Genomic DNA, 11970 nt, shown 5'->3' with positions numbered 1-11970 from the left:
GTAACATAAAGCCTCGCTATGTAACACTATCAGAAGACCATTCCCTGGAACTTATTTCATCTTTCCAGTAGCAAAAGGACCTCATTATAAGCAGTTTCGTTTCTAACACCGTCAACTTAACCTAGATTCCTGGGAAGAGTATAATGAGAAAACCTCGTAGGTGTTAATGAACTTGTGTTTTAACAGGTAGTTGATCAATAATCAGAAAGTGCTTTCCTTCCCTTCCACTCTCTCTTTTGTGGAGTCTCGGCATATTTATGCTGTTCCACTATTTATTTGCTGAAAATTAACTTGAAAATTATTTTGGGTTATTATGCAATGGAGTTGTGGTTCTATTTTAGTTGAGAATTACTCTTTGATATGTCTGTATGTAACAAAGAGAAAAGCCATCCTACCTTTAATTAAAGTCTAGGGGCTGAATGAACTTGAATTTAAAAAAAACTTTTGGTTAAATTCCTCTCTGCTAATATCATACTTCTAATAATTGAATAATTTCTCTCTGCTAATCTCTATACTTCTAATAATTAAAACTTTACATAAGGTCAAATGCCAACTGATACAGATGTCGAGGATGTGCAAATTATGGTAGTTTCAAATTCAAATGACACGTGTACATCAACTCCCCTATTTAAAAAAAAAAATCCCATCCACCTTGGCACTTCCCCATGCAATTATAAATAGGAATTTTAAGCTTTCATAGCCAGTGGTAGAAATTATTAGCAATCAGAACTTTGGGAGTAATGATGCCTAAAGGAGAGATAAGGGGGTGGTACCCTGTGCTCAGACCGTTTTCCTGGAATTCCTGAATTTGACAGGAGCACACTCAGCCTCGCCCATACCTGAATCACCTAAATTCTGTCTTCACGTTTTTTAAGTAAGTGTTTGTCAAACGAAATGTTTTCCCTTTTTTTTGTTTTTAGTGTTTACTTATTCATTTTTGAGAGAGTGAAAGAGAGAGAGAGTGAGCACTAGTGGTGAAGGAGTAGCGAGGGAGACAGACTTAGAAGCAGGCTCCAGGCTCTGAGCGTCAGCACAGAGCTCTACGCGGGGCTCGAACTCACAAGTAAGATCATAGCCTAAGGCAAAGTTGGATGCTTAACCTACTGAGCCACCCAGGCGCCTCATTAACATTTTTCATCCAACACACAGGTAAATTGAGCTGACAGTTACGAACAATAGCCATGTTCAAGACATGATGAGAAGTTCAGTTGAAAGTCAGTTTTGAGACTGAAATTTTGAGTTGGGAATCGGAATTCATGCCCAGAAGCAGTGCCAACAGGGACCATTCCCAAGCCAGCTTACAAAAAACTTTTAATTCAGAAATGTGTAAAACACAGAACTGACAGTTCTAAAGAACCTAATCACCATGTGTAACTGTTTTCACGGGAGAAATTTTCACCATATTCTCCAAATCAACGTCTCGGATATTAGGAACTTAAAATTTTTTAAATGTTTATTTTTGAGTGAGTGAGAGAGAGAGAGAGAGAGAGAGAAAACGAGTGGGGTAGGGATAGAGAGAGAGGGGGATAGAGGATCCAAAGCAGGCTCTGTGCTGACAGCAGTGAGCCAGACACGGGGCTTGAACTCATGAATCATGAGATCATGACCTTAGCTAATGGATGCTCAACTGACTGTGCCACCCAGGCGCCCCAAACTTAAACTGTTTGTTAAATTTGCAGCTGTGGCCCTACTGAGTGGAAATTTAGAAGCCCACCTCTCCCAGCTACTGCCATGGCACCGAGGGTGGTGTGTGATCTGCCTCAGCTTTCAACAGAGCAGAGTATCCTCTGAGCCGGGAACCTGGGGGAAGACCAGGAAAGATGGCGCAGCAGGGGAGGGGGGCCGGGTGGTGGAAGTGCTGTTATTCCAATCCTCCCTTCCCTAGATTGCCCTTCCTTCCCGCTGCACCTCTCTCCTGTGTCATTGGGGGCGGGGGAAGTCTCTGGAAATAAGGGGAAACTTCCCATTCTCCCCCCATGGGAATGATGGCTGGGGGTGGGGGTAGAGGTACCACCTGCTTTTTTCTGTCACCATTTGGAGGCAGTGGAGCCCTAAAGAGGGGAGGGGGGAGGGGAGAGGAGGGGAAGGGCTTTTTCCTCCCATCTCTCTGGGAGCAAACCCTTCTATCAACCACACTTTACCTCCCCCTAAAACCATCACATAAGAACATGAGATATTCTTTGGACCCAATTTTTCATTTGGTTTAAAATCCTTTCCAAGCTGGATTTTAATGCCGATCTCCTGCCCCAGCACCAGCATGAAAGATTCCCCGTTCTTGGCTAAACCTCCGTGTAGTGTTGGCTAGTGGCCCTGCTTTCAGCCGGGACAGTAGGTACTACAAGTGCTTACATTCCAACGTTGGGCCTGGTGATTCTTATTTATTTCTTACCCAAGCTTGATCTCAGGGGTGAAAACACTCAGCCTTTCACAAAAGATGGGAAAGTACATATTAAGTTACTTTTTAAAAAGTCCTGGGTAACAAAGGGCACTCTGTGTACTCGCTTTCCCAAGGTCCTTATTCCCCCTCCCTCCCCCAAAATACTAGTTTTGTATTTCCTGCAAAAATACTTGAGCAGGTGACATTTTTGAGAGTGCACGGATTACAAAACCATTTGAATAAGAAAGATGGCACATGTGGTCTGAAGGTACGGCCCCGTAATGCCAACGTCCTTCACCTAAGTGGAGGAAAACCTTGGATTGTGAGTAACTTGATCTGCAGTGTCCTGCAAGACGAGCAAACATTTCTCATAGATTTTAACTTGATAAACGAGCGACATCTTGCAATACGAGTAGTATGTGATGCTGAATGTCACATGACCACAACCGAGCCAATGGTTCTTGAAGTTTGCTTTGATAGACGAGTGCTTTGAATTATAAGCATGTTTCTGGCATGAGTTACACTTGCAAACCAAGGTTTTACTGTACTTTATGTTTTCTTCTAGGCTGTGGGCGTCCCGTCTATCATGAAGGATCATACGGATGATGATCGATTGGGGCTATTGGCAATCTTAGTTCTTATTTCAATCGTCCACGGTATTCAAGGGAGAGGATAATTTTATTTTCATCATGGCATGAGTCCATTCGGATTGTAGTCTTTGGTCCTGGCCCCTATATGAGTCTACAAAGGATTTTTTTTTCCCAATTCCAGATTCAAATGTTAAGTGGAAACAGATGTGCAAAACTAAACAAACAAAAATCCACCACCAAAACATAACCTAGCCCTCCAGAGAAAACCACCAGCTTTGGGGAAAACCACTGTCCACTGTTGCGTGTCCTCGTCCTAAACTCTTAAAAAAGGACAGGTCCACACTCCTCCTCCATCCGTGGCTGTTTCAATGTCCAAAGAGGCCAGTGGGAAGGAACAGAGGTCTAGAAGTTCCTGGGGTGGTCTCCACGCCCCCTCTTGGGCCACTCCTCATCCACCCACCTGTGCAGGACTTTCTCCACATCAGCCCTGTGGTAGAGCCTGCAGAGCTCCATCAGCTGGCCCACTGGCCTCTGACTGTTCCGGAACAAGAACTCCAAGGTGGGACTCTGAGGCCTCTGCTCGAGGAAACACAGTTCGTCATAGGGCATGCCCCATTTGCTTGCAAAATTCCTCCAGTTTTTTACTGTCGGGTGACATGGATCCAGCTTTATCCTGATGACGTCTAGCAAGTCCTGATCATTGAGCAAGTCACTTATGGTGGGGGCCCGGAGCGAGCAGGAGGAGCAAGTGCAATCCTCCTTGCAGGACTCGCCTCGGCTTATATCTGCAGAGACAAAGCAACACAGTCCACAGGTCAGCAGGAGAGTGAGCGGACACGTCCGTCTCCTCTGCCCTTTACTTTCCTGCTTGGGTGCCAACGGCACTGGTGTAGGTAGAACACAGTGTATCTTACAGAGGAGCATTTCAGCAGACTCATTTCTATATACTCACGCATGTGGTGTTCTCTTTTTAGTTTTGTAATGTTTATTTTCGAGGCAGAGAGACAGACAGAACTCAAGTGGGGGGAAGGGCAGAGAGAGAGGGAGACACAGAATCCAAAGCAGTCTCCAGGCTCTGAGCTGTCAGCACAGAGCCCCACGCAGGGTTCGAACCCATGAACTCCAAGATCATGACCTGAACCGTAGTCGGATGCTTAGTCGACTGGGCCACCCAGGCGCCACAACAAATGTGGTGTTCTTGACAGCCAAGGATGGGCTGCTTTGCTGGATGCAGTGGGAGGATTTTATACAGTCCATTCCCCTTTCTGTCTGAGACTCCCTGTGTCTCATGCTGTGCATTTGTGAGAGTGTGGGCCAGAATCTGGTCTCTGAGGTGCAAGGCTCTCTGTGTGGGCAGGTCACCCGCGGGAGTCAGCCTCTGTCCCATGAGTAAACCAGCCCATACTCGCCTGCACCTCAACCCTTACCCCTTCCAAGTTACAAGTCAGCCCTGACAGTTCTTTAATGCCAAACACAGCACGTTAAGGTATAAAGGATCTCACAATTTTTAAAAAGGCCTTTAAACACACAGACACACACACACACACACACACACACACTGAAAACTGGAATATCCACTCCATAGGCATATTTGAAACGGAGTGATAACTGTAATGCCAGAAAAAGTACTTTTCAGATTTACGGCCACCTTATCATCGCTTCGCCTTTATCTGTGTTTTATTCACCCACGGGGCTGCCTTTGAAGTGGAGCCAACAGCCTGGGGTGTATGCAGGGGGCTGGATGAACAGGAGGTTTCTGAGCTGAGCCTCACCAAGGAGGGCACAGCCCAAGCCCAGAGGAAGGGCAACATTCTTCCATCAGTCATCTTTAGCCTCATTTCAATGCTAGGAAGCACGTTAGGAGGGGGAGGAAGGGGTAGAGAAGTCCTTTACAGTGCAGATGGAAGTGGTGTTCACACAACACGGCAATCTAAGTGACTTAAATTCTGCAGCTNAGCACAGAGCCCGACGCGGGGCCCGAACCCACGAACCGTGAGATCATGACCTAAGCGAAAGTCGGACGCTTAACCGACTAAGCCACCCAGGCGCCCCTACTCTCCTCTTTTTTTAAATGTTTATTCATTTTTGAGAGACAGAGAGAGACAGATCGTGACCTGGGGAAAGGTAGAGAGAGAAAGAGACATAGAAGCTGAAGCAGGCTCCAGGCTCTGAGCTGTCAGTGCAGAGCCCGATGTGGGGCTCGAACTCACCAACCGCGAGCTCATGACCTGAGATGAAGTCGGATGCTTAACTGACTGAGCCACCCAGGCGCTCCATGGATTTTAACGGCCTAAGGCTCCAGTAGAGATCTCTAGCTTGGAAACTTCTGGGAGGTTATAATGACCTTTACTACTGTGAGCCCTGGACTTCCTGATTTAGGAAAGTAAAGAACTGGGAAAAAAGGGTTGCACTTTGGTGATTGTTGGTAATGAGCAGTTTGGTGGCAAATACAAATGATAACAAGAACCATTAAGATTATGCTCATGATCTTTGATCTATTAACATAACTTCTAGGAATCCAGTGGAAGGAGATAATCTAGAACATGTATGAAAAATTTTAATTAGTCTTATTCTTATTATCTGTCTTTTAAACAAATGTCAGAGTGAAAGGACTCGCGAAATAAATCATTGTACAACTGGACGGAACATTATTTAAGTAACTATGAAGGCTGTGTAGCAACCCAGAGAATGTTTGTGCTGTAATGTTAAGAATGCAAGACGTAAAATGTGTACATACTCTATATCAGAACTACGTGAAAGCTCTGTGTTACTATTACTACGGAAGGAAACATACAAGAATAGTAATAGCTATTCTCTTAATTCGGTAGGATTATGTTTCTGTTTTCCAAACTTTCTCCAGTGGTGTTTTATTTCTGTGATAACCAACACAACGTATCACATGAACAAGCGGGTCCCCACTTGACTTTGAAGATCACCTGGACCTCTCCTGCTGCTTCTAATGCCCCCCTCACCCAGCTCCCCCTTAGATATGGCTGCCTCTGGAATGAAGCCCAGGGCTCCTTTGCCCCCTTGGATGCTGTATACTGCACAGCAGCCTGCATCCACCCTGAAGGTTTCTTCTGACCACGCGGCCCCAAACTCCCCATGTTCCCTGCATCCTTTCCCCTGTCACCTGACATGCTGAGATCCCTGCCTGTCTCCCTGCGGAGTCCTTGAGAGTCATAGGGAGGTGCTCCTGTACTGTTCTTGGCCCTAAGCTCTCCCCTTCCACACTCCCTCCCTTTGGTCCCCTCCTCCACTCCCAACACTCCCCCCATGGGTGCTCCCCCAGGAATGGAAGCCCCCTTCTTTTTGCATCTGGTGGCCCAGCACAGCCCTTAGCATACAGCAAATGCTTAATTAAGCAGTATTTATCGAATGAGTAAATGCATTAATAAATAACTGAAAGGGTAGTCCTGTCTGCTCCTTTGCACCCCAGGAATGACCACTGGAAAGCCCCTCTTGATGGCTAGATGACATCTCCAACTCAGGGCACCCAAGACAGTACTTAAATCCCCCCCAACCCCATGCACCAGAAGGACTCTGCCTCCCCTGTTTATATTTGCGGCTTCCTGGTGTCCTTGCAGACTTTTTCACTGAGTCCAACCAGTTACCACGTCCCAACCTCCCCTGGAAACTCTCCATGCTACAATTCCTGTCTTATTTCCTTTTTAAAAAATTCTGTTTAATGTTTATTTATTTTTGAGAGAGAGAGAGAAGCACCAGCAGGGGAGGGGAGCAGAGAGAGAGGGAGACAGAATCTGAAGCAGGCTCTAGGCTCTGAGCTGTCAGCACAGAGCCCTACACGGGGCTCGAACTCGCAAACTATGATGAGATCATGACCTGAGCCGAAGTGGGACACTTAACCAACTGAGCCACCCAGGTGCCCCTTATTTCCCATGACTTCCTGAAATATAACCTGTGCTTCAGACAAGCTGGACTGCTCCGTTTCCCAAACTTCATCCATCCTATAAAACTGACCTCAGATTAAATGAAAAGAAAGACTAGTATCAGTTCAGTGTACAAAATTTGGAACTTGTATACCATTATAGATTTTTTATAAACTGTTGACCATTTAGGGTTTTCCCAAATTCTCTTGATACAGACCCTTTGCATATATATGTTTGGCTACATCTTTACTCATGTCTCCAGTAATGAGATTATTAGGCCCAAAAGTATGAGCATCCATCCTAAGGCTATCAATGCATGCACCCAAAAACTGCTTTCCAGAAATAAAACTCATACCCGATTTACACTCCAATCAGGGAATAGTGATGGGGTTCATCTCACTTGATGAACAGCACCAAGTAAAAAAATGTTTGTCAATTCCTTTTATTTATTAATGTTTATTTATTTTTCAGAGAGAGAGAGACAGAATTTAAGCGGGGGAGGGGACAAGAGAGAGGGAGACACAGAATCTGAAGCAGAATCCAGTCTCCGAGCTGTCAGCACAGAGCCCGATGTAGGGGCTCAACCTCATGGACTGGAAGATTATGACCTGAGCTGAAGTCGGATGCGTAACTGTGTCAATTTCATAGGTGGAAAAATTATAGCTCGTATTCTTCTACCTTCATGCCTTTTCTAGTGTTTTCTCTCTAATCAGTTTTCTGTCTTCTCTCCCTCTCTCTCTCCCTCGAACTTCCCTTTCTCTGCTCAACTTGAGCCACCCTACAAACCCCACCTGATTCAGCCCTTGCAGGAAATCTCCCCAGCCCTTGCCCAGAATGCTGCCTCACTCAGAATCTCAGTGCTTTGTCTCCTGACTCTGCCTTGCAGTGAGATGTTCTGTATGGTTTTCTTGCTCCTCATTACACCTTAAAGGCCCCAAAACAAATCCAGATCTTTCTGCAACATGTTCCACATCATGGAGTTTAAAAATGTTGCATTCCATTTCCATGTAATACAGGGAGAGCTATTCTTCAGCCACATTAATAATGATGTATTAAGAAATAAAGCTTTAGCATGATGGAACAGAAGCTTATTTATTTAAAAAACAAACTTGGTAATGGTAAAGGTGGTTTCTCACTAAAAGAGGTAGAAGGGAAATTCTGCAATTTTCCTTGTTCTTATTTAAAAGTAGGGTCATGGGGTACCTGGGTGGCTCAGTGAGTTGAGTGTCTGACTTCAGCTCACGTCATGATCTCAAGGCTCTTGAGTTCAATCGGGTCTGTGCTGACAGCTCGGAGCCTGGAGCCTGCTTTGGATTCTGTGTCTTCGTCTCTCTCTGCCCCTCCCTGACTCACGCTCTGTTTCTTTCCCTCTCTCAAAATAAATACACATTAAAAAAAATAAAATAAAACTTAAAAAAAACTAAAGATATGGTCAAATGAAGAATGTTCTGTCAAATGGCAAGGAAAGCTGGTTACCAAACAGTATGCATAATTCTATTTGTGTAAAAAACAAATGGTACAGTCATTCATATCCACGTAAAACATATACTATATACATATTTACAGGCACAGAAAAAGTCTGGATGTATAACAAACATGTTAACAATTGGTATCTCCTAATTTTTAATATACTGATTGTGTTTCTTTGGATACTTTAAAATATATAGCTTTTAAATATTTATTTTGAGAGACAGAGAGAGAGCAAGCAGGGGAGGGGCAGAGAGAGAGAGAGGGAGAGAGAGAGGGAGGGAGGGAGAGGGAGAGGGAGAGGGAGAGGGAGAGGGAGAGGGAGAGGGAGAGGGAGAGGGAGAGGGAGAGGGAGAGGGAGAGGGAGAGGGAGAGGGAGAGGGAGAGGGAGAGGGAGAGGGAGAGGGAGAGGGAGAGGGAGAGGGAGAGGGAGAGGGAGAGGGAGAGGGAGAGGGAGAGAGAGAGAGAGAATCCCAAGCAGGCTCCACGCTCAGCATGGAGCCTGATGTGGGACTCAACTTCATAAAACTCAAGATCATAACCTGAGCTGAAATGAAGCATCGGATGCTCAATGACAGAGTCACCCAGGTGCCCAAACTTTAAAAATGTGTTTAAATGTCACAGAAAAATAAAGGAGGATTTATATCTCTAAACTGATGTCCAAAGGTCCTCCCCAGGATCACCTGTGTAAGATTCAGTGTTGGCAAGTTTTCTCCTTAGTATCTAGAAGAAATCAAGGAGAATAATAATCACTTCTTGGTCTTTTGGCTAAGGTCAAGTGAAGAGGAAGAATAAAAATAATAATAATAATAATAATATAAAAAAGAAGACATCACGTGAAGCTCCTTTAAGCTTTCTAGTATAAGAGAAGCTTTTATTCTTTGAATAATTACGCTGACCATTTATCGGTTTGTTTTAAAAATAAATGATGTGCCAAAAACCTATCGATGCTTTTCTGTTTGTATCTCCCATGATAAAAATCACAAACCGTTTGCTGAACTGATATCTACACCGACTGGCAACACTAGCGAATCTGAAGCTGCCTTTTAGAATCATAAACTATAATTAGCTCTCTGGCAGACTGAAGTGGAGAAACATGTTTTGTTTTGTTTTGTATCGAACACATTTTGTCCTGCCCTGCTTTAAACACCTATCTGTAATAGTGCACTTAAAAGGCGAGACTGGGTGATGCCTTGGGGGAGAAACGATTGTGGGGGGAGAGAGACACAGCACCAAAGAAGCTTTCATCAGAAAATGGGGGGGATATGGGATTATTATGTGATGCCTCTCAAAAAACAAGCACAGGGTTGCCGAACAGTGGAAGTTCACACATTGTTTGCCAAATGAATGAATGAATGAGAACTATACTTTCTCCCCAGCAGAAAAGGCAGATTTGCTTTTAATATCTGATGAATCTTATGACTTAAAGAACAAATAATAAAGGAAAACGAATGTTGCTCATGTCTCCTGGGCAACAAACAAGTATCAGTGGAAAACAGTACAGCACTGTTCTTAAGATATTAGAGAACAGGCTGATGCTAGTTTTGGGGGCGGAGAGGAGAGGGCTAATTGAGAAAAGAAGTTACTTATGTGTAAAAAGTCACTCCAAGTCTCTAATAATGAGGGTACCTCACTTGATATATTTGGACACTTGACTTGTGTATTTTCTGCTGATGCAAAACAAGAATGAAACGTGCCATTAATTTATGATGACTCTTATTCTAGAGACCGAAGAAAAATTGGTCTCTGTGAGTCTAGGCTGAGTATTGGCTTAAACTCAGGGAGAATTTATCAGAGGAAGAAGTGCCAGATTTCTCAGTGTCTCTTCTTCTTTCTTTTTTTTCTTAAAGTTTATTTATTTTGAGAGCAAGTGAGCAGGGGAGAGGCAGAGAGAGGGAGAGACGGAATCCCAAGCGGACTCCACACCATCATCGGGGCTTGAACTCATGAATCATGAGATTATGACCCAAGCTGAGATCAAGAGTTGGATGCTTTAACCAACTGAGCCACCCAGGCTCCCCTCTCAGGGTCTTTTCATTGGGACAACAGTCATTTATGGAACGGCTTACGTATGACCAGCCCTGCACGGAGCAGTAGCCTCAAATCTCAGCCCTCCAACCTCCTAGAGCTTGACCTCTCCATGCATTTAACATCTACAGACTTCAGGTTCCTCATCTACAAAATTAAAATGATCATTTCTATATCTCATGAGTTAAAGGAGATAAATGATGTGACAGCACTTTTGTCAAGTCCTACATGAATGTTATTTGAAGATGTTAGGTTTGACATTTATTTTTTTAAGCATACTTAAAGAGTCCTCACGTAGTCTGGCCTCTGTCGCTGTCTCCCAGCTCACTTCCTTCTCTGTTGCTTCTCCCTGCCTGCACTTGCCCCTAGAACACGAAGCTCAGCCCCGCCTCAGGACCTTTGCACTAGCTAGCTCTTCTCTCTGGAGTCCTCCCTCCTCAGATCTTCACATGGCTGGCTCCTTTACATCGTTCAGGTCTCCGTGCATCTTCTTACCTAAAGCAGCACCCTCCACTGCCAGGCAAAATCCCGTTACCCTCTTTAGTTTCCTCATGCACGCCTACCACAATTTGCAACGACTTAACTAGTTGTGCTTCTTGCCTGTCACTCCCAGCTAGTATATAAACTCCAAGAGAAAAGACCCTTTGGTGTCTGACGTCACCACTTCACTCCAGGCACACAGGAGGCACTCAGTGATATTTGTTGAGTAAATCAAATGAGTGAAGAGTGCATCTTAGAGAAACAGCCAAATTAGAAAGCTCTGGGCAGCTTAAGAAGAGCTATCTAGAAAATTTGAGGTCAACTGAACTTTTTTATTTGTTTAGTGCTGAGCATACATAAGCAGAAGAAAGAGGTCTGGTTGCCATGGCAAAAGAGGACACGGCGTATGACGGCGACTGAAAGAGCCCTAGAGACACTGCCAACTGACGGTCAATACCCGTTGGCGCGGTGCAGGTGTGCAACTTGGACGGGGAAGGAGCTTGCTAGGGCCATCGCCTCACTCTCTGAACAGGGACAGTGGGATCTACTGCATGAAGACATTGAGAGGATTAAATGAGATCATCTACTGAAGCCTCAATCTGGCGGCACAGGTGAGCAACAAAGGCTTAGTGGCGGTGGGTGAGGAAGCATAACCGAGAGCCTTTTTAAAAGCCCTAGTTCTCAACCTTGGCCGGAAGAGGGAACTCCTCCTCCTCCCCACCTCCAAGTCCTTCCCCACGCCGTACCCTCCCAGGCCAAGTAGATTTACAAAATCCTGACTCTGACCACGGATCTGTCTACCGAGATCCTTATTTAATTGGCGTGGGGGTGCAGGCAGACGTGGAACTTTTAAAAGCTCCCCTGGGAATTCTAATATGCAGCCAGGGTAGAAAACCATTGCCTTAAAGCCATCTGCGGAGTGAGTTCCTGGTCAGAATGGCCTGCCAAAATGACACTTTGGAGTCAGAGTTGCTACCTTCCTTGGCGAGGCAGCATGTCCATCTGGTGGTTAAGTCTCTGAAGAGATAACACCTCCCCAACCTCAACAGTAAGCAAATGCGTCTTCCTGCGGGTGTTTTTGGTCTCCTTTCCCCGGGCTCTGTCCTCTCTTACACATACTTACATACACTTTAAAGAA

General features: G+C 44.9%; 1 protein-coding gene across 2 annotated transcripts in view; it reads right to left on the bottom strand.

Moving 5' to 3' along the window:
- Positions 1-2341: 2341 nt before the first annotated feature.
- Positions 2342-11970, bottom strand: part of EDARADD (EDAR associated via death domain) — a 55155-nt gene continuing 45526 nt past the window's right edge. For both annotated transcript variants that reach the window (XM_077751712.1, XM_077751714.1), the window contains one exon: positions 2342-3752. In XM_077751712.1, coding sequence (XP_077607838.1) covers positions 3370-3752 — 383 coding nt within the window. In that variant the 3' untranslated portion in view covers positions 2342-3369. The remainder of the gene's footprint in view (positions 3753-11970) is intronic.

Source organism: Crocuta crocuta, unplaced genomic scaffold (genome assembly GCF_008692635.1).
Source record: "Crocuta crocuta isolate KB4526 unplaced genomic scaffold, BGI_CrCroc_1.0 scaffold59-1, whole genome shotgun sequence".
Taxonomy (NCBI): domain Eukaryota; kingdom Metazoa; phylum Chordata; class Mammalia; order Carnivora; family Hyaenidae; genus Crocuta; species Crocuta crocuta.
Note: the sequence above shows the minus strand (reverse complement) of the source record. Positions and strands in the feature narration are given on the sequence as shown.